We start from the raw sequence: 23146 nt of genomic DNA, 5'->3' as shown, positions 1-23146 counted from the left end.
GAGTGTTTGATGGGGACAGTGTAGAGGGAGCTTTACTCTGTATCTAACCCCGTGCTGTAGTGTCCTGGGAGTGTTTGATGGGGACAGAGTAGAGGGGGCTTTACACTGCATATAACCCATAGTGTATATGACCTGGGGATTTGGCCTGAAGTCTGATGCGTCAGTGCGGCCATGAAATGTGAAGTAGCGTATTCCCAGATCTGACATCTCCCATATCAATGAACCCAAAATTAAAATGAACCTGGTGCACAATCTGAAGATGCCTGTGATAATTCTGTGTCAAGTTGTTTCTGTGTTAACCAGTAGATTGTTCAGGTTCAATGATCTGTTCAGGCTACATTAACTACTCTCTCGGGTAAATCCTGCAGCAACTCTCTTTAATTCATAGACCAGCACAATATCCATGATTTTTTAAAAAAATAACCAACAGTTTTTTGCATTGTTCTGACTTTACTACAAGCAGAATCAAGAAGGTTATGAATAGCTTTACCCAGTGAAAATCAGCCCTTAACATTCCGGCAACTTCAGATTTTTAATTCCCATTGTCTTCCTTCCAATCTTCCTCTTCCTTAACACTTCACATCTTGGATTTATTTCCTTCCTGCTTTCCCCTCTGAAGTGACCAACTCCTACTGGCTTGGCGGAGATACACATCCTGTACTTCACTCTGTAGGTCTGCCAGCAGACTTTGTGACCAGTGAGGGAGAGTGGATCCTGTCCGCACTGATCCACATGGAAGTACTTTCCAACAGGAGTCACCAGCCAACAGCAGAGGGTAGGAAATCTGGATGATTCCACGCCCCCCCCACCCACACTACATCCCCACCTTCCCCGCCCCACTCCCATGCTCCCAGGTCAGGGTCGGAGTAGATTCAACGCAGAGATACTGAAGCCAATTAAAGCCTCAAGCGAGCTCATCAGCATTGCGTAAGAGTGAGATCTGAGATCCACGTAGCTCTGGCCGATCTGGGGCTATCTGTGTAACTACCCAGAGGAAAATAAGGAACTGGACTGTATCACAAGATTACAGAATTGTTATGGTGCGGAAGGAGACCATTCGGCCCATTGTGTCAGCACTAGCTCTCCAAACGCAGACACGGGGAGAATGTGCAAACTCCACCTGGGCAGTGACCCAGGGCCGGGATTGAACCCAGATCCTTGGCGGTGTGAGGCAGCAGTGCTAACCACTGCGCCACTGTGCCGCCCCACGGTTGTTAGTCCTTGCTTTTGGATTGCTTCCCTTGTTCCAACCCCCTCCCCCACTGCATTTCTCTCAGTTTAATACTTTTCGACGTGTCCGGTTATTGATATTCTCCATCCAGATCATGCAATTGTTCCCTTCCCCATGTAGTCATGTATGTAAACGCCCTGGTGGTGTGAGGGAGTTAACCCAGACTGTGTGCTCTTAATCGTGTACACACCAGCAGGGGTTCTCAAAGGCCTGTATAAGTCACTCTTGCTCGACTGGGAGCACGATTTTTTCCACAGAAGGAAAGATCAGACACCAGCCAGGATCTAGCTATTTGCACTCCAAAGTATTCCAATCAGCTCAAAACGCAAATAGAAACCTATCTGGCATGGTGGCGCAGTGGTTAGCGCTGCTGCCTCACAGCACCAGGGATCCGGTTCGATTCCCGGCTTGGGTCACTGTCTGTGTGGTGTTTGCACGTTCTCCCCGTGTCTGCGTGGGTTTCCGGTTTCCTCCCCAATTCAAAGATGTGCAGGTTAGGTGGATTGGCTGTGATCAATTGCCCTTAGTGTCCATGGATGGGCAGGTTAGGTTATGGGGCTACAGGGCTAGGACAGGGTGGACTCGATGGGCCAAATGGGCACTGTAGGGATTCTATGAAGGTGTGCTGGTGTGGCTAATGTCACACAAATTTGCAGTATTTAAGTTACAATTAGCTAGCTACCTCATGACTCTACACGTGCTACACCTTAGGATGGGGCCTTTAATGTTTGACGATGTTTGGTGACACTGCAACTCCAGGGGGCGTACTTTTTGGCCATGCCCAGTTCCTGTGTAATGAAAGTGGGTGGTGATGGTGTTGCATGGCACTTCACTCAGGGAATCTGGGTTGCTGTGGCAACATGCACTTTTTAACAAGCATGTTGCAGTCCGGAGCTATGGATAGTGAAGGTAGAGGCTCCAACCTTCTTTCCGTCACATGGTGGACCAGGAATTTCTATCACTCTTACCATCCGTCATTGGTGTGCGTTGGAAGGATTTGCAGGTTGCTATGCAACCTTTTTGACCTTGTTATGAACACAGCCTCTTAGCCACCAAGTCCTGGGGTCGAACGTCCCACTCAGAGGCAGGACCGCCAACAATTTAAGGTGTATACCTCAGTCTACCAGATAGCGAATGCTCGGCTGAATTCCCAGACCAGTAAAACTGGTAATGGTTCATGCCAGCCTATCACGGGATTTGGCCACCAGCTCTGGGCTGGTACCAGAATCTCAAAATTCTGATAATGCACGGTCCCAGCCCTGTAAAACTGGTTGTGGTGTGCGAGTGGGTAGTCACCAGTATTACCGGTCCCGATACCGGTACATCTGGTGCTGTGGGCGGGGTCAGCGCTGCTTCCAAACTGGCAAGGACTCACATTAACTCCCCAGCGTCATGGCATCGAATGTTAGATGCTTTAAAATTCCATTCGGCAACGTATGCTCATTTTTCCTTAGATTTAAAGAGTGCGGGTGTGCCATGACTAAGATGGCTGTCTGCGATTGGTGGGCCTGCCCCAGTGTCCTGTGGGTAAAGGTTGCTGAGGGCCTTTTATAAACCTATCGCAGCAGAGACGTCATTACATTTTCTAAAGGCTGGTTTTTTTTCATATCGAGGCTGTCGATTCAGGATGTTTTCCTGCAGAATCTGAAACTGATTCTGGCGTGGCCGGCGAAGAACACAAAAACACCGTGGACGTTAGCGGGTCTGGGAAATCCCACCGCCAGCCAATGGCGAGCTGCCTCCGCCGCCAGAAAAGACGGGTAGTTGGGGGGGGGGGGGCTGGGAGATCCCACCCACAGTCGTTGCTCCGCGCTAACTCTGTCTTTTCTCAAGGCGGTGGGTATGGTGTGGTACAGATGGGAGAAAAGGAAGAGGATATGTCAAGGCTGAAGATTGCAAACTACAGACACAACATTCAGCGAGATCAGGGGGAGCATTTTCAGCGGGCAGCTGAGTGGCCACCTTGGCATTGGGAGAAAACCATTAAAAAAATATATATATATCTATTTTGAGTACCCAATTCTTTTTTTTTCCAATTAAGGGGCAATTTAGCGTGGCCCGTACACCTACCCTGCACATCTTTGGGTTGTGGCGGGTGAGACCCACGTAGACACTGGGGAGAATGTGCAAACTCCACACGGACAGTGGCCCGGGACCAGGATCGAAACCGGGTCCTCGCCCCCTTGAGGTAGCAGTGCTAACCACTGCGCCACCGCGCCACCCTCGGGAGAAAACCATTTAAGTCTTTGAATCATCCTCACCATTAACGGCGCTCAGACTCATGGGTGATGGTAGTGCTTTCGCTGGGGTAGGTGAGTTGGGGTTTACCAACCTGACACACTGTCCACCGTAAACAGATGACATATTCGAATCCCCAAACCCCATACCGCAGAGGCCAGGGCCTTTACAAACATGGGAGTTCTTTCCTGAACATCGTCTATTCGCACAGCGCCCCGTGGGGACTACATCACCCTGTAGTGGCACCTGTAGAGGAATAACACACATCAGTATCCAGGATGAAACGCACACGGATAAACTATGAATGGACAGATGATTCGTCGGTTTGGATCATCATCGACCAAAAGAGGTGCTTTCTGGAGTCAGGGTTACTTGGTAAGCTGCAGGAGTCATTTCCTTTAATAGACTTGTCACTTAGAGGGCGGCATGTGGCGCAGTGGTTAGCACTGGGACTTCGGCGCTGAGGACCCGGGTTCGAATCCCGGCTCTGGGTCGCTGTCCGTATGGAGTTTGCATATTCTCCCCGTGTTTGTGTGGGTTTCACCCCCACAACCCAAAGATGTGCAGGGTAGGTGGATTGGCCACGCTAAATTGCCCCTTAATTGGAACAAAATAGATAATTGGGTACTCTAAATTTATTTTTTTAAATAAAATAGACTTTCCACTTTATCACTACATTCTAGTCTAAGTCCTCATCAAGCTGTAACCAAGAGAATCCATTTGAGATTCAATTCCTCTTCAATTTCCTGGCATAAAAATTACTCACCCTGGCTGGTGGAACCCATTTCCTGCCATTTAATGGCATGTTCACTTTGTGAGACAGCGATTGATTAATCCTTAGTAATTGATCAAATCAGGCATCTGATCTCTGCTCAAGAGACACAGCATCAAAAGACATTCATGAGAGGGAAGACACTGGAGGGTGCTGGGGGTTAGATAGCGCACAGTTAAATACAGTTCATGCCCGGGCAGTATTCTGGCCGTGACCACCTGCCGCAGCCCACTGACTCAAGGCGTTAACAGATGCTCCAGACCGACTGAGTTTATCCAACATTTTCATTTTTTTCCCCCAAGATATCCAGCTCTTATTGGCCGGAATCATCCGGCTGTTCCCACCGGTGGGCCGTTCTGATCCTGCCCATGGCGAACTCCCGCTACGTGTTCCCAGCAGCAGAGGGTGCGAACAACAGGAAACTCCATTGACATGAGCGGGACCAGGGGAGATATAAAATCCCGCCCCCTCATTACTGTGAAAGAGTTAGAGGAGATAAAAAGCACTTCTAACTTCAGAGTCAATTTTAAACACCCAGACCGTGCCCCGTACGGGACAGCCCCAAACTCCTGACCCCCTCCTCCCTACCCAGGGTACCCACCACACCCTCCCCAAACAAGCACCCTGCCCCCAATCCTCACGGGATTCCTCGCCCCACCTTGACCTGTCAACCCCAATCCAACTAAGACAAGCCCACCCCGGCCTTGCCAATCCCTCCGACCCGAACAATCTCCTGGCAATCCCAGCCGACACTATGCCTCTGCCTGGATTCCTGACTCCCCCCCCATCCCCAATACCAGACTCACCCCGCATCCCCAATACCCGACTCCCCCCATCCCCGACTCCCCCATCCCCAATACCCGGCTCCCCCCATCCCCGACTCCACCAATCCCCAATACCCGACTCCCCCCATCCCCGACTCCCCCCATCCCCAATACCCGACTCCCCATCCCCAATACCCGACTCCCCATCCCCAATACCCGACTCCCCCCATCCCCAATACCCGACTCCCCCCATCCCCAATACCCGACTCCCCCCATCCCCAGTACCCGACTCCCCCCATCCCCAATACCCGACTCCCCCCATCCCCGATACCCGACTCGCCCCATCCCCGATACCCGACTCGCCCCATCCCCGACTCCCCCCATCCCCAATACCCGACTCCCCCCATCCCCAATACCCGACTCCCCCCATCCCCAATACCCGACTCCCCCCATCCCCAATACCCGACTCCCCCCATCCCCAATACCCGACTCCCCCCATCCCCAATACCTGACTCCCCCCATCCCCGACTCCCCCCATCCCCAATACCCGACTCCCCCCATCCCCGACTCCCCCCATCCCCAATACCGGACTCCCCCCATCCCCAATACCCGACTCCCCCATCCCCAATACCAGACTCACCCCCCATCCCCAATACCCGACTCCCCCCATCCCCGACTCCCCCCCATCCCCAATACCAGACTCACGACCCATCCCCAATACCGGACTCCCCCCATCCCCAATACCCGACTCCCCAATACCCGACTCCCCCCATCCCCAATACCAGACTCACCCCCCAACCCCAATACCCGACTCCCCCATCCCCAATACCAGACTCACCCCCCATCCCCAATACCCGACTCCCCCCATCCCCGACTCCCCCATCCCCAATACCCGACTCCCCCCATCCCCAATACCCGACTCCCCCCATCCCCAATACCCGACTCCCCCATCCCCAATACCCGACTCACCCCCATCCCCAATACCCGACTCCCCCATCCCCAATACCGGACTCCCCCCATCCCCAATACCCGACTCCCCAATACCCGACTCCCCCCATCCCCAATACCAGACTCCCCCCCCATCCCCAATACCAGACTCCCCCCATCCCCAATACCCGACTCCCCAATACCCGACTCCCCCCATCCCCAATACCAGACTCACCCCCCAACCCCAATACCCGACTCCCCCATCCCCAATACCAGACTCACCCCCCATCCCCAATACCCGACTCCCCCCATCCACGACTCCCCCATCCCCAATACCCGACTCCCCCCATCCCCAATACCCGACTCCCCCCATCCCCAATACCCGACTCCCCCATCCCCAATACCCGACTCACCCCCATCCCCAATACCCGACTCCCCCATCCCCAATACCCGACTCCCCCCATCCCCAATACCCGACTCCCCCCATCCCCAATACCCGACTCCCCCCATCCCCAATACCAGACTCACCCCCATCCCCAATACCCGACTCCCCCCATCCCCAATACCTGACTCCCCCCATCCCCAATACCGACACCCCAATATCCGATACCCCCATCCCCAATACCAGACTCCCCCCCAAGCCCAATACCCGACTCCCCCCATCCCCAATACCGACACCCCATCCCCAATACCCGACTCCCCCATCCCCAATACCTGACTCCCCCATCCCCAATACCGACACCCCCATCCCCAATACCCGACTCCCCTTTCCCCAATACCCGACTCCCCCCATCCCCAATACCCGACTCCCCCATCTCCAATACCCGACCCCCCCCATCCCCAATACCTGACTGCCCCATCCCCAATACCTGACTCCCCCCCATCCCCAATACCAGACTCACCCCCATCCCCAATACCCGACTCCCCCCATCCCCAATACCTGACTCCCCCCAACCCCAATACCCGACTCCCCCATCCCCAATACCCGACTCTCCCCATCCCCAATACCCGACTCCCCCATCCCCAATACCTGACTCCCCCATCCCCAATACCCGACTCCCCCATCCCCAATACCCGACTCCCCCATCCCCAATACCTGACTCCCCCCCATCCCCAATACCAGACTCACCCCCATCCCCAATACCCGACTCCCCCCATCCCCAATACCTGACTCCCCCCAACCCCAATACCCGACTCCCCCATCCCCAATACCCGACTCTCCCCATCCCCAATACCCGACTCCCCCATCCCCAATACCCGACTCCCCCCATCCCCAATACCCGACTCCCCCCACCCCCAATACCCGACTCCCCCCACCCCCAATACCCGACTCCCCCCATCCCCAATACCGACATCCCCATCCCCAATACCCGACTTCCCCATCCCCAATACCAGACTCACCCCCCATCCCCAATACCCGACTCCCCCCATCCCCAAAACCCGACACCCCATCCCCAATACCTGACTCCCCCATCCCCAATACCCGACTCCCCCATCCCCAATACCAGACTCATCCCCAATACCCGACTCCCCCCATCCCCAATACCCGACTCCCCCTATCCCAATAACGGCTCCCCCCATCCCCAATACCCGACATCCCCATCACCGGACTCCCCCCAACCCCAATACCTGACTCTCCCCCAACCCCAATACCCGACTCCCCCCATCCTCAATACCCGACTCTCCCATCCCCAATACCCGACTCCCCCATCCCCAATACCCGACTCCCCCATCCCCAATACCCGACTCTCCCCGTCCCCAATACCCGACTTCCCCCCATCCCTAATACCAGACTCCCCCCATCCCCAATACCCGACTCCCCCATCCCCAACACCCGACACCCCCCCATCCCCAATACCCGACTCCCCCCATCCCCAATACCAGACTCCCCCCATCCCCAATACCCGACTCACCCCCATATCCAATACCCGACTCACCCCCATCCCCAATACCCGACTGCCCCCGTCCCCAATCCCCGACTCCCCCATCCCCAATACCCGACTCACCCCATCCCCAATACCCGACTCACCCCCGTCCCCAATACTCGACTCCCCCATCCCCAATACCTGACTCCCCCCATCCCCAATGTCTGACTTCCCCATCCCCAATGTCCGACTCCCCCATCCCCAATACCCGACTCCCCCATCCCCAATACCCGACTCCCCCATCCCCAATACCCGACTTCCCCCGTCCCCAATACCCGACTCCCCCATCCCCAATACCCGACTCCCCCCGTCCCCAATACCCGACTCCCCGCATCCCCAATACCTGACTCCCCCCATCCCCAATACCCGACTGATCCCCATCCCCAATACCCGACTCACCCCATCCCCAATACCCGACTCCCCCCCGTCCCCAATACCCGACTCCCCCCATCCCCAATACCCGACTCCCCCCACCCCCAATACCTGACTGATCCCCATCCCCAATAGCCGACTCCCCCCCCCCCCCCCCGTCCCCAATACCCGACTCCACCCGTCCCCAATACCCGACTCCACTCGTCCCCAATACCAGACTCCCCCCATCCCCAATACCCGGCTCCCCCCATCCCCAATACCAGACTCCCCCCATCCCCAATACCAGACTCCACCCGTCCCCAATACCAGACTCCCCCCATCCCCAATACCAGACTCCCCCCATCCCCAATACCGAACTCCCCCCATCCCGAATACCCGACTCCCACCATCCCCAATACCCGACTCCCCCGTCCCGAATACCCGACTCCCACCAACCCCAATACCCGACTCCCCCCATCCCCAATACCCGACTCATCCCCAATCCCTGACTCCCCCCATCCCCAATACCCGACTCCCCCATCCCCAATACCCGACTCCCCCATCCCCAATGTCCGACTCCCCCCATCCCCAATGTCCGACTCCCCCATCCCCAATGTCCGACTCCCCCATCCCCAATACCCGACTCCCCCATCCCCAATACCCAACTTCCCCCATCCCCAATGTCCGACTTCCCCATCCCCAATGTCCAACTCCCCCCATCCCCAATGTCCAACTCCCCCCATCCCCCTTGTCCAAAACCCCACCCCTCTGTCCGAACCCTCCAAAGCCCAAACCCCCCTCCCATGTCCGAACCCATCACCCCCCCTCCCCCCCCCCTCCGGACGTCCAAATCCCCCAACCCACATCCCATTCGCTCACCTCTGAAACTTTCAACGGGGCCTTTCAACTCACCTGCTATATGACAGCCAGTGCTGTAAAAAGTGGGCGTGTGCCCCTTTGCTCCACCCCTTTTACACTTTGCCGGAATCAGGAAGGTCGTGTGCGACAGGCGCTTTACAATATATGTGCAGGTGAGTTGGCACGGGCGTAGTAACCCACTGTCGACTGGCAACTGCCAGGAAATAATAGTAGTGACACCATCACAGGATGTGTAATGCTCCGAGGCCTCGGGTTCGAAACCCACAACGGCAAATGGCGAAATTTAAATATAATTACAAACCTAAAATTAAAAGTCTCATGATGACCATGAAACTATTGCCGATTGTCATTTTTTTAAAAAACCATCTGGTTCACTACTGCCCCTTTAGGGAAAGAAATCTGCCATCCTTACCCGGTCTGGCCTACGTGTAACTCTAGAGACCCCCAGCAATGTAATTGACTCTTCAATGCCCTCCGAAACGGCCCCGCCAGCGAGAGACTCAACTCAAGGGGCAACAAGGAGGTGGGTGAATGGGGGTGGAGGGCGGGAAGGATTAGAAATATTGGATTTTCCAATTGAAGAACTGGGGGGGTCAGGCCTGACTCTCTCTCTCTCCCCCCCCCCCCCCCCCCCAAGTTGTTTAGCACCAGCACATTAGAATGTTCCCATTAAAATGCTGGAATGGTATTAGCCAATCCTGTCCTCCTTCCTTCGTTACTTACTTCCTTCTGCTGGAGCGTTTGGTTAAACTGGTCGAAGTGAAATTGTTCTCCTCCCCCCACCCCTCACATTTCCGAAATGACTGAGCTGTCAATCACCAGGCTGTCCCCAGGGGGCTTGAGTTGAAGCAGAAAGGGTCCGCCTCTGGTGTGCCAGGTAATGTGGCTCTGTCTAGCTGACCACAGGAGAGAGAAAGCAAGTGAGAGGCTGCAAAATCCAGGACTTGCATTGAGCTCGGAACTTTTTCTTTTTGTTTTGTTCCGAGTTTGGAAACTTTTTTCACCCCCCCCCCCCCAAAAAAAACTTTTTTTTGTTTCGAAAAGTTTTGTCCTGTGATTGGCAACATGTTTATTTCTGTAGTTTTTTTTTGAAATTTACAAAAAGATCAGTCGCAGCACTGTGATTTCTGTGTCTGTGTGTGTGTGTGAGAGAGAGAGAGAGAGAATCCTGGAATTCTTGGAGAGTTTTCAAAGTTTATGCAAAGTTCGTGCAGAGCAACTTTTTTTCACTGGAAGCCGCCCCGCTCTGGAATAACGGAGAAGGGGAGCCAGGGAGAGAGAGGAGATAACTGCTGGGGTGACAAGTGTGTGTGTGAGAGAGAGACACACACAGCCAGAGAGCCCCCCCACCCCCAACATGTCCAAATGCAAGGAGGACGGGAGTTATACTCCCACTGTAGCCATCGTGAGGATTCCGGACAGTGAAGATGCCTGTGATTCGGAGCCCGAGGTCGCGGGTGGGGGTCCCAGGGACCACAGAGCCCCCCGAGGCAGGAGGATGCTGATCTTCCTCGACATGATCTGCATTGTACTGGGTAAGACTTCAGTGAGACTGAGCCTTAAATTATTGTGGTCATTCTAACTGGGCAGAATGTAACTTGGGGAGTTAAGTTTCTGGGGATTTTTTTTTTGGGGGGGAGAGATTGAAGTCCAGGGCCAGCATATCTCTATATATCAAGGATGTGAAATCTCTTTTTGGGTGAAGATTAGTTTTTAATATTATTGCTTGCACACCAATGCCCAGCAGGTTTGTCCTGATTTACCAGCTCATCTGCAACTTTGCCCATTCCAAACTCTGCCATCTCCTCCAACCTGCAACCCCATTCACCCCCTCTCTCTTTACTCTTGTTTTATTTTGCCCCAGCTCCTGCCTCTCCTCACCCTCTTGTTTCCCCATATTTCATTGCTCCGACTCGGAATAGGCCCACTCTTTCCCACCTCGTCTCAGTTGCTCTTTACCAACATGTCGCAGGGGCACTGCGGCACAGCAGGAGTCCATTCAGCCCATTGGGCCCATGCTCGTTCCCTGCAGGCCACTCCACTCAGTTCCCATTCCCCAGTCCCTGTGTCAGGTGCCAGTGTGTAATGTATTGTGTCAGTAACTGGGTAGCCCCCAGTGTGTAATGTACTGTGTCAGTAACAGGGTAGCCCCCAGCGTGTAATGTACTGTGTCAGTAACGGGGTAGCTCCCAGTGTGTAATACACTGTGTCAGTAACAGGGTAACCCCCCTCCCAGTGTGTAACGTACTGTGTCAGTAACAGGGTAGCCCCCCCTCCCCGGTGTGTAACGTACTGTGTCAGTAACAGGGTAGCCCCCCAGTGTGTAATGTACTGTGTCAGTAACTGGGTAGCCCCCAGTGTGTAACGTACTGTGTCAGTAACAGGGTAGCCCGCCAGTGTGTAATGTACTGTGTCAGTAACTGGGTAGCCCCCAGTGTGTAACGTACTGTGTCAGTAACAGGGTAGCCCCCCAGTGTGTAACGTACTGTGTCAGTAACAGGGTAGCCCCCCAGTGTGTAATGTACTGTGTCAGTAACAGGGTAGCTCCCAGTGTGTAATGTACTGTGTCAGTAACAGGGTAGCCCCCCCAGTGTGTAATGTACAGTGTCAGTAACCGGGTAGCCCCTAGTGTAATGTACTGTGTCAGTAACAGGGTAGCCCCCAGTGTGTAATGTACTGTGTCAGTAACAGGGTAGCCGCCCTCCCCAGTGTGTAATGTACTGTGTCAGTAATGGGGTAGCCCCCAGTGTGTAATGTACTGTGTCAGTAACAGGGTATCCCCCAGTGTGTAATGTACTGTGTCAGTAACTGGGTAGCCCCCAGTGTGTAATGTACTGTGTCAGTAACAGTGTTGCCCCCAGTGTGTAATGTACTGTGTCGGTAACAGGGTAGACCCCCTCCCCAGTGTGTAATGTACTGTGTCAGTAACAGTGTTGCCCCCAGTGTGTAATGTACTGTGTCAGTAACAGGGTAGCCCCCCCCTCCCCAGTGTGTAATGTACTGTGTCAGTAACAGTGTTGCCCCCAGTGTGTAATGTACTGTGTCAGTAACAGTGTTGCCCCCAGTGTGTAATGTACTGTGTCAGTAACAGGGTAGCCCCCCTCCCCAGTGTGTAATGTACTGTGTCAGTAACAGGGTAGCCCCCCTCCCAGTGTGTAATGTACTATGTCAGTAACAGGGTATCCCCCAGTGTGTAATGTACTGTGTCAGTAACCGGGTAGTCCCCAGTGTGTAATGTACTGTGTCAGTAACAGGGTAGCCCCCAGTGTGTAATGTACTGTGTCAGTAACAGTGTTGCCCCCAGTGTGTAATGTACTGTGTCAATAACAGGGTAGCCCCCAGTGTGTAGTGTACTGTGTCGGTAACAGGGTAGACTCCCTCCCCAGTGTGTAATGTACTGTGTCAGTAACAGGGTAGCTCCCAGTGTGTAATGTACTGTGTCAGTAACAGGGTAACCCCCCCTCCCAGTGTGTAACGTACTGTGCCAGTCACAGGGTAGCCCCCCAGTGTGTAATGTACTGTGTCAGTAACAGTGTTGCCCCCAGTGTGTAATGTACTGTGTCAGTAACAGGGTAGCCCCCAGTGTGTAATGTACTGTGACAGTAACAGTGTTGCCCCCAGTGTGTAATGTACTGTGTCAGTAACAGTGTTGCCCCCAGTGTGTAATGTACTGTGTCAGTAACAGTGTTGCCCCCAGTGTGTAATGTACTGTGTCGGTAACAGGGTAGCCCCCAGTGTGTAACGCACTGTGTCAGTAACAGGGTAGCCCCCAGTGTGTAATTTACTGTGTCAGTAACAGGGTAGCTCCCAGTGTGTAATATACAGTGTCAGTAACAGGGTATCCCCCCTCCCCAGTGTGTAATACACCGTGTCAGTAACTGGGTAGCCCCCAGTGTGTAATATACTGTGTCAGTAACTGGGTAGCCCCCAGCGTGTAATGTACTGTGTCAGTAACAGGGTAGCCCCCAGTGTGTAATGTACTGTGTCAGTAACAGGGTAGCCCCCCTCCCCAGTGTGTAATGTACTGTGTCAGTAACTGGGTAGCTCCCAGTGTGTAATTTACTGTGTCAGTAACAGGGTAGCCCCCCCTCCCCAGTGTGTAATGTACTGTGTCATTGACAGGGTCGCCCCCCTCCCCAGTGTGTAATGTACTGTGTCAGTAACAGTGTTGCCCCCAGTGTGTAATATACTGTGTCAGTAACAGGGTAGCCCCCCCTCCCCAGTGTGTAATGTACTGTGTCAGTAACTGGGTAGCCCCCAGTGTGTAATGTACTGTGTCAGTAACAGGGTAGCCCCCCCTCCCCAGTGTGTAATATACTGTGTCAGTAACAGGGTAACCCCCCTCCCAGTGTGTAATGTACTGTGTCAGTAACAGGGTAGCCCCCCCTCCCCAGTGTGTAATATACTGTGTCAGTAACAGGGTAACCCCCCTCCCAGTGTGTAATGTACTGTGTCAGTAACAGGGTAGCCCCCCCTCCCCAGTGTGTAATATACTGTGTCAGTAACAGGGTAACCCCCCTCCCAGTGTGTAATATACTGTGTCAGTAACAGGGTAACCCCCCTCCCAGTGTGTAATGTACTGTGTCATTGACAGGGTCGCCCCCCCTCCCCTCCCCAGTGTGGAATTTACTGTCAGTAAGAGGGTTGCCCCCCACCTCCTCCGCTGGTGGAAGGTACAATGTGAGTAACAGCCAATAAATACTGAGGCAAACTGCAACAAATTAGAGGACGTTTAATACACTTTCAAAATGGACATGCAACTGGAGGCTGAATTTCAACCCACATTCGTGTCAGGTGTAACAAAATCAGAAAATCTGGATAAACTCAGCAGGTCTGGCAGCGTCTGTGGAGAGCAAAACGTTTCGAGTCCATATGACCCTTCTGCAGATGAGGAGGAGGTCACATGTCGCTAGAAAATATTAGGATTGGGAAGCAAAGAAATCTGGCAGGATATAATGAATCACTCCAAGTTGTAATGCGGGTCAATAAGACCAGTTACAAATAAAAAAGCAATACCTAGCCTGGAGGGTTTTATTACTGAAGGGATTGAATTGAAAAGTGGTGTTAAACTCAGACCACACTTGGGGGAAGTGTGGGCAACTCTGATTATCACATCAAATAGGGGTGGAGTGACTGGAGAAGTGGCAAGGAAGATTTACTGCGATGACACATGAAGGGATGAAGAGGCTAGGTCTGTTGGTGACTGAGGAATTATCTCGTAGAGAGCTATAAAATTCTGACAGCTTTAGATTCGAGTAGACGTGAGGAATTTATTTCCACTGTCGATGTAAAATAGTTACCGAGGGGTCAAATAGGAAGTGCAGAGTATAATGCGGAACCCGTTACCACAGGAGTTGTTGAGGTGAAAATCAAAGATGTATTTGCAGGGAGACCAATAACCCAGAGAAAAGATTTCAAATTCCCCCGTGGCAGACGGGAAATGTAAATTCAATAAAGCCGGAATTAAGAAGATGTAGTTGAGGGAGAAACATTTGCAGAAGTTTATGGAGTTCGATGAGGGAGAATAGGAGGTAGCGAGGGTGGAACATAAATGCCAACATGATCTTGTTGGGCTAAGTGACCAGTTTCTGTGCTCTATATTTTGTGTAATCCTCTGAAAGATGTTCTTTTTTTTTTTTACAATTTCCATCCTTCTGTTCAAATCCTTCTGCCCCCCTCCCCCCCCGATCTTGTCCAGCCCAGCTCTGAGATCTCTGCGCGCCTCCAATTCTGACATATAGCTTATCCCCGATTTTCACCACATAGAGTCATAGAATTTACAGTGCAGAGGAGGCCTTGGGGCCATCGAGTCTGCACTGGCCCACGGAAAGAGGACTCTACTTACACCTGCACCTCCACCCTACCCCCGTGACCCCATAACCCCATTTTTTGGACATGAGGGCAATTTAGCCAATCGTCCTAACCTGCACATCTTTGGACTGTGGGGGGGGACTCCTCACAGACAGTGACCCAAGCCGGGAGCCATCAGCCTTAAAACTCTAGAACTCCCCTTTCTAAATATCACTTACCTCCTCCCGAAACCTCGCATTCCCCCTTTGAGACACTCGATTTTACGCCTGTCCCCTTTGACCAAGTTTGCGGTTTACCTGTGCTGATTTTGTGTGGAGCTTTGCTCGGGTCCCTCTTGACGTGCCTTTGGGGACGGTTTGCTACGTTTTAAGGGTGCTAGATGAATTCAAGTTGTTGTTGCTTATCTCGGCCCACGAGCCCGGCTCCCTAGTCGCGGGATTGCAGGGGGATGTTGTTATTGAACACTGCGCTGCATTAGCGCCCAGCTGCCTGCCAGCTGTGTCACTGAAACCACTGCGGAATTAACGATGGCTCGTGCCAAAGCTTGATGTGGAATATCTGCTGGCAGCACGGAGTGATTTGAGAATGAAAGCAGGAACTGGTGCACGGTGAAGAAGGATAAGTGCATCCTGGAAATCTGAAATAGCAGGAGAAAATCTGCAAGTGCACAGAGTTTCAGTGACATGAAAAGTCAAGTTAACTTTTAGAGTGAAGACTTCACCTGACTTCCTGCCATTTTTTCTATGCATGCTGACGCCTTTGCTGCTTGGTTCCAGCATTTGTATTTTTAATAAATTCACGGTGGCACAGTGGTTAGCTCTGCTGCCTCACAGCGCCAGGGACCCGGGTTCGATTCGGGTGGCTGTCTGTGCGGAGTCTGCACCTTCTCCCCGTGTCTGCGTGGGTTTCTTCCGGGTGCTCCGGCTTCCTCCCACATCCCAAAAAGCTGGACAGGTTAGGTGGATTGTCCATGCTAAAATTGCCCCTTAGTGTCCAGGGATAATAATAATAATCTTTATTATTGTCACAAGTAGGCTTATATTATCGCTGCAATGAGGTTACTGTGAAAAGCCCCTAGTCGCCACACTCCGGCGCCTGTTCGGGTACACGGACGGAGTATTCAGAATGTCCAATTCACCTAACAAGCACGTCTTTCGGGATTTGTGCGAGGAAACCGGAGCACCCGGAGGAAATCCACACAGACACGGGGAGAACGTGCAGACTCCGCGCACACAGTGACCCAAGCCAGGAATTGAACCCGGGACGCTGGCGCTGTGAAACAGATTAGGTGGGTTACGGGGATGGGGCGGAGGCGTGGGCCCAGGTGACGTGCTCTTTCAGAGGGTCGATGCGGACTCGATGGACCGAATCGCCGCCTCCTGCGCTGTTGGAATTCTAATGGTTCTAAGGCGTCCTGTGTTAAATGAAAAATAGAGTCAGGGTTATGTCGATCAACCATGATCTCATTAGATTGGATGGCCTACTCCAGCTCCCGTTCTTCTGTGCTTGTGTCGCAATGGTTGCGATTGACCAACTCCTATAATCATCGAGTGGGTAATAACCTTCACTTTTACTTCAGCCAATGTACTCTTTTGTGAAATGAATATAGATGTCAGAATATTTAACTTTCATTACCCCTTTGTGGTGTCTGTGATGTTTATAATTGACCAGACATGTCTAGCCTCGTGGTTAAACATTAAGAGAAAGTTGGAATAACCAAAGGTTCGATCCTATGTAAATCGAGGTTGTGCTCGCATGCGGTACTGAGGGAGTGCTGCACTGTCCGGGGTGCCCTCCTTCAGCACCCGAGGCCCTAGCTTCCTGCTCAGGTGGATGGAAAGATCCCGTGGCACTACTCTTGAGGAAGAGCAGGGGAGTTGATGCCTCCCTGGGGCCCTGGCCAATATTTATTCCTCAATCAACCATCACAAAAAGGACAGATTATCGCATTGCCGTCTGTGAGATCTTGCTACGCCGAAATTGGCTGTCGCATTTCTCACATTGCAACAGTGACTACGTCACAAAGGTCCTTCAGAGGCTGTCAAAGTGCTTTCAGACATCAGTGATCATGAGAACTGTTAGATAAACACAATTATAAAAAAAAAGATATATAAACAAATCCTACCCTGATGCCATTGCAATAAACTAATCATTCCATTAGTTACCACAGGTGCAGCTTCACGGTAGCACAGTGGTTAGCACTGTTGCTTCACAGCGGTAGGGTACTGGGTTCGATTCCCACTTGGGTCGCTGTCTGTGCGGAGTCTGCACATTCTCCCTGTGTCTGCGCGGGTTTACTCCGGATGCTCCGGTTTCCTCCCACAGGCCCCGAAAGACGTGTTGTTGGGTAATGTGGACATTCAGAATTCTCCCCCTGTGTACCTGAACAGGCGCCGGAATGTGGCGACTAGGGGATTTTCACAGTAACGTCATTGCAGTGTTAATGTAAGCCTACTTGTGACACTAAAAGATTATTATTATTATTACCTTCAACAGTGGTATCAAAATCAAATTAGATCAATTAGAAATTGGCGGTGCCTTTTCCTATACCCCCCCCCCCCCCCCCTCACTCCCCACGGTCCCACAATCAGTTGAGATGGGTTTAAATTTCAGACCACAGCATTGTTGTGCCTTTGTACAGGTTGTACTGTCGTTGATGAGCACTGATGTTCGTGTCGCTCACTGCAGAGTGTTACTGTGGGTTTTACACACGCGTGTCCAAAGGGGATGAGGTTGGATGGTGCAATTGGTCTTGTGTGCCCTGGGCTTGCACAAGGGAAGATCAACCACGGTTTCTGTTCCTCGTTTCTGCAGAGGCCGAGATCAGGCTAAACGTTAACAGTACTCTCAGTAAAACAGTCGGTCGTTGGTTACTGCCTTCTGCAGTGCCCTAGGACCTATCAATATCCAGTATCTTCAAGGCATGAAATGTGAAATTATCATTATTTTTTATTTATTCAACATCACTGACAAGGCCAGAATTTACTGCCTTTCCCTACACAACTGAATGCCTTGCTCGGCTGTTTCAGAAGACAATTAAGAATCAACCACATTTGCTGTGGCGTCTGGAGTCACATGTAGGCCAGACCGGGTAAGGACGGCAGATTTCCTTCCCTAAAGGACGTTCGTTTTTTTAAAAATTTAGAGTACCCAATTCATTTTTTCCAATTAAGGGGCTAAATTGCGTGGCCAATCCACCTACCCTGCACATCTTTGGGTTGTGGGAGTGAAACCCACGCAAACACGGGGAGAATCCTAAAGGACATTAGCGAACCACGTGGGCTTTTACGACAATCAATTCTACGGTCACCAGTACTGAGACTAGCTTTTTAGTTCCATTTTATTTAATTAATTGAATTTACATTCCCTGGCTGCCCATAGTGGGATTTCTCAACGTTTTCTGGGTCATTTATCTAGGCCTCTGTATTACTGATCCAGTAGCATAAGCACTATTCTACCATATCATAGAGCATCCAATTGTAACGCTCCAATGTGCACGTTGGGAGTGGAACCATATGGAGACCTTCCTGGCTGGACATCCGTGCGTAAATACTTGAATTTATATCCCAAATTTCCATCCATTGTGAAAGCTATAAAACTTCAATAAATTAAAATAACATGTTGGATGTGTGGAATGAAATCGAGATTTGAATTTGATCCCAATGATATCATGGAGCCGAATACTTAGCAACTCGGTTCTGATCCATAGTTAGTAGGGAATAGATGGCTGGCTGTGTCACTCATTAACTCTGGACTGTCGACCATTGAGAGTTTTCATGGAGCGATTAAGTGAATTCTGGCTGCAATCCAGTCAGAGAATTCAGAAGAATACAGGAAGGAAACTTGAACAGGCTTTATTGCAGCCTTTGAAAGCCTCGAATAGATTTACTGTTTCAATTATCACTCGGTTATCAGCTGTAAGCAGGTGCTCCTGGGGTAACCTGTACTTTACAGGTGAATTTCCATTTACCAAATTAGGCAGCAGAAGACATTCTGATGATTCACAATTGTTATTTTGCAATATTCTAGTTCAGTACACATGCTGGGTTCCACTCTGCTATCTGGATCCTCTCCTTGTCCAGATGCATTTCCCGATGGGGAAAAGGCCAGCTTTTAATTACAAGCTTCAATGAGCATCACATGCTCTTGATTCACCCTGAATCATTGAATCCCTACAGTGCATAAGGAGGCCATTCGGCCCATCGAGTCTGCACCGACCCTCTGAAAGTGCACCCTACACTTTGCCGACCCTGGAGTAAGGCCTGGTTTACTCTTAAAGGGACCTGCGTCCCTAACAGTGTCAGTCCAGAGTCCAGACGGAGCACCCTGTGGAGATTTAGCTGCTTTTAAAAATAAATTTAGAGTACCCAATTATTTTGTTCCAATTAGGGGGCAATTTCCCGTACCAGCCTCCCCGAACAGGCGCCGGAATGTGGCGACTAGGGGCTTTTCACAGTAACTTAATTGAAGCCTACTCGTGACAATAAGCGATTTTCATTTCATTTAGCATTGTGCAAACTACACACTGGCAGGGATCGAACCTAGGACCTCGTTGCCATGAGGCAGCAGTGCTAACCACAGCGCCACCGTGCCACCCCAATTTAGATGGAGCTATCCTGCCTGGACTGCCCCTCACTGCTGAGGGTCCTGCCTGTGGAGATTTGAGGATAACTGCCTGTAAACTCACAACGACATATCAGTCCCTGCCACCTGGGAGAGACCCGAAATACCAGCGGAAAGTTACTGGCTTTCTTTCCTTTTGTCCAGAAAATAAATATTTTTGGCATGGCGGCACAGCGGTTAGCACTGCTGCCTCACAGCGCCAGGGACCCGGGCTCAATTCCGACCTCTGGTAACTGTGTGGAGTCTGCACGTTCCCCCCGGGTCTGCGCAGGTTTCCTCCGAGTGCTCTGGTTTCCTCCCACAGTCCAAAGATGTGGGGTTACGGTGATAGGGTAGGGGAGTGGCCCTGGTAAGGTGCTGTTTTGAAGGGCCAGTGGAGATTTGATGGGCCAAATGGCCTCCCTCAGCAATGTATTGATTCTATATGTGTTTTACCCCGAGCCCGTGGAGCTGCCAAGTAGGTGGAGGTGAGAGAACTACCTGCTCTCCTTCAAGAAAAAACAGGGATATGGGTTAGAGGCAGATTCCAGGCCTGAAGCCCAAGCACTGTGAGGTCACTGATAGGATACTTGGCTAATAGTTCCGTGATAATTCTGTACCATGTGGTGTAAACTGTCTATCAAAAATTATAGCGGCGACAGGTTTCTTAGAACACAGTTTATTTATTGCCGCAATCTGTTCCTCTTTTGAAGATGAGTCAAAAGGAAGTTGTGAACTTCATGGAGCAGACCTGCAGACACAATTGGGGCTGATTCCTTAGCCAGCCGCCGATGACATTTGTGCTCGCATACATACCTGTGAAACAAGGTGCTATATAAATGCAAGTTGTTGATATCAGAGTGCCAGGACCCACATTACAGAGGAACGGTGGCTATTTGGCGTGCTGTGATTCTGGCAATCTCCGGGTTCGATTGGTCCTAAGTTAGTTGATTTGGAGCAGAGTTTGGCTTTGGGTGAAACCGCCCACACTGTCTTGACACCCTGGGTTAGGGAGGATGTCCAGCCTCATCGAGGCCCTCCCGGAAGAGCAGATGTACGTGGATGCTTCGTGAGCATTCCGTGAAGTCAGTGGTTGCTTTCTGGGCACCCGTAGACCTCTGGTACCTCGTCCAGGGATGGTGTTCAGATGTGATACCATTCACAGTTCAATAACTCATAGTGTTATATTACAAAATGGGCGTGGGGCGGGGGGATGTGCTCTCCGAGATCTACAACCACCTGCGGAACAGCATGTTAGCACTTAAAGGAGAGAATAAAACCGGGATTAAAGAAAGACTTCTGGTGTGTCGTATAATTCAGTGGCACAGAGCGGCCAGCTCAAGATCAGAATAAATGTATATACGGGGACATTGACTATTAATCAATGCAGAGCACAAACCAGAGAGCACCGCCAGTAGTCACTGCAGAAAGAATTGATAGTTTATTGGCTGTGATTCGGATGGGCAGGATTTAACATGTCCCGCCTTGGTTGTTGTTCCTCTTTCGAAAGGAGCCTGCCCAGGAATGTTGCCTGCCCGAGGCAATAAATACCAGGTGATCTACACCAGCAAGAATGGACATGGTCCCTGTGTGCCCCAGAGCAGTTTGAAAACCGAATAGCCCAGCAATTAACCACCGAGTATTTAAGTATCTGCGTCTTGGAAGTGGCCCTTGTTTATGCTTCACCCGCAGGGAGCTGGAACGCTCCCAGGCAAGATACTCCACTCCGGAAGGACAATTGGAATTACTCCCACCCCCTTCCTCCCCCGTCGGAAATTGTCAAGCCTTCCCGTCAGTTCCCAAGCCACTAAATGCTCTGAATGGCGGGCAGCACGGTGGCACAGCGGTTAGGCACTGCTGCCTACGGCGCTGAGGACCCGGGTTCGAATCCCGGCCCTGCGTCACTGTCCGTGTGGAGTTTGCACATTCTCCCCGTGTCTGCGTGGGTTTCACCCCCACAACCCAAAGATGTGCAGGGTAGGTGGGATTGGCCACGCTAAATTGGCCTTTAATTGGAAAAAAATGAATTGGGTACTCTAAAAATTTAATAATAAAAAAAATAATGCTCTGAATGGGACTGATTCCAATTGCCTTGTGGTTAGCCGGCCTAGACCCGATGGCCGAATCGCCTTTCCCAGTAACGCAATGCCAATTAGTTGCTGACATTATCGGAGCATTGAATGGGATGAGTGTCATCGGCGGGGGAGAGAGAATGTGGATACTGGCAACTCCCTCACTCAGGAACCAATTCTTCATGTCGCGCCCAAGCCAATGAGTGTGGACGGATTATTGGACAGTCAGGGTAGCATCACCGGCAAGCTTCGTTCTATTTTGGTCCAACACACAGACACATTCCGTGAGGGAGGAGTCAGTGGAACTCTTTGCCTGATTTATCTTTTTGAATGCGTTATCAATAATAACACACCACCTCTGCCCAGATCTGTACGGATCAGGAGAATGTTCCCAATGGGGGGGGGGGGGGAGTCCAGAATGGGGGATCATAGTTTGAGGATAAGGGGTAAACCTTTTAGGACTGAGGTGAGGAGACATTTCTTCACCCAAAGAGTGGTGAATCTGTGGAATTCTCTAGCGTAGATAGGACTTGGGGCCAAAACATTGTGTGCTTTCAAGAAGGAATTAGATACAGCTCCTGGGGCTAAAGGGACTAAGAAAAATTGGGGGGGGGGGGGAAAGGCAGGATCAGGGTATTGAACTTGATGATCAGAATGAATGGCGGAGCAGGCTCGAAGGGCCGAATGGCCTCCGCCTGCTTCTATTTACTATGTATGTGTGAACTTGTGACTTTCTTCAATCTGTAGGATTCTTAAATTTAATTTGACGCCCAACCCCGGCCTCTCGATCTGAAGTTCCAGATTCCTGATGCCATTGCTTGGCGCACACATGGAAAGCAATTCCCTAACCAAAGAGAAAATGCTGGAAAATGTCAGCAGGTCTGGCAGCATCTGTAGGGATAGAAAAGAGCTAACATTTCGAGTCCAGATGACCCTTTGTCAAAGCAATTCCGTGTTGGGAGAGCTTTGTGAATGTATAACGTGGAGCTGTGTCAGGCAAGAGATAATGGTGGATCGTCAAGGAGAGCACAGGATGAGAGAGAATGCTTCAGATGGAGTCTCTGAGAGGGGCTGCCGTACAGATTGTCAGCAGTCCAGGACATCAGGTTATCTTGAAGGACATTATGGAGTGAAGGCATTTCTTATCACTCGTAGCAAATAGAGTTCCTTTTAAAAGCCATCTTAAAAGCTGCACGGTAAGTAACATAGGAGAGGGGGGGAAGGAATAGGGCTTAACACCCTGTACTCTACATGTCAATGCCAAAAATTGTAAAGAATTGAAAAATGTAATTCTTTTTTGTTTTGTTTTATAAATTTAGAGTACCAATTCATTTTTTACCAGTTAAGGGGCGATTTAGCATGGCCAATCCACCTAGCCTGCACATCTTTGGGTTGTGGGGGCGAAACCCACACAAACACGGGGAGAATGTACAAACTCCACACGGACAGTGACCCAGAGCCGGGCTCGAACCTGGGACCTCGGCGCCGTGAGGCAGCAGTGCTAACCCACTGCGCCGCCGTGCTGCCCTTAAAAATGTGATTCTTAAGAGTGCCGTCCAAGATTTGAGAATTTG

At 51.4% G+C, this 23146-nt stretch overlaps 2 protein-coding genes across 6 annotated transcripts in view; one reads left to right on the top strand and one right to left on the bottom strand.

The window, feature by feature from the left end:
- Positions 1-9876, bottom strand: part of LOC140403293 (E3 ubiquitin-protein ligase Rnf220-like) — an 87004-nt gene extending 77128 nt beyond the window's left edge. Inside the window, exons 1-2 of one of the 5 annotated variants that reach the window (XM_072491102.1) lie at positions 9811-9876; positions 3564-3715 (exon numbers count right to left, since the gene is read on the bottom strand). In XM_072491102.1, coding sequence (XP_072347203.1) covers positions 3564-3645 — 82 coding nt within the window. In that variant the 5' untranslated portion in view covers positions 3646-3715; positions 9811-9876. Of the gene's footprint in view, positions 1-3492; positions 3716-9120; positions 9391-9810 lie in introns of those variants that run through there. The other 4 variants (XM_072491108.1, XM_072491101.1, XM_072491109.1 and 1 more) reach the window with 4 other exon arrangements.
- Positions 9877-9943: 67 nt separating this feature from the next.
- The window catches only part of LOC140403294 (phospholipid phosphatase 3-like), an 84999-nt gene continuing 71796 nt past the window's right edge, over positions 9944-23146 (top strand). The window contains exon 1 of the mRNA XM_072491111.1: positions 9944-10622. Within this exon, the coding sequence (XP_072347212.1) occupies positions 10445-10622 (178 nt within the window). The 5' untranslated portion in view covers positions 9944-10444. The remainder of the gene's footprint in view (positions 10623-23146) is intronic.

This window comes from Scyliorhinus torazame, chromosome 27 (genome assembly GCF_047496885.1).
Source record: "Scyliorhinus torazame isolate Kashiwa2021f chromosome 27, sScyTor2.1, whole genome shotgun sequence".
Classification (NCBI taxonomy): domain Eukaryota; kingdom Metazoa; phylum Chordata; class Chondrichthyes; order Carcharhiniformes; family Scyliorhinidae; genus Scyliorhinus; species Scyliorhinus torazame.
This window is presented reverse-complemented; position numbering and strand designations above follow the sequence as displayed.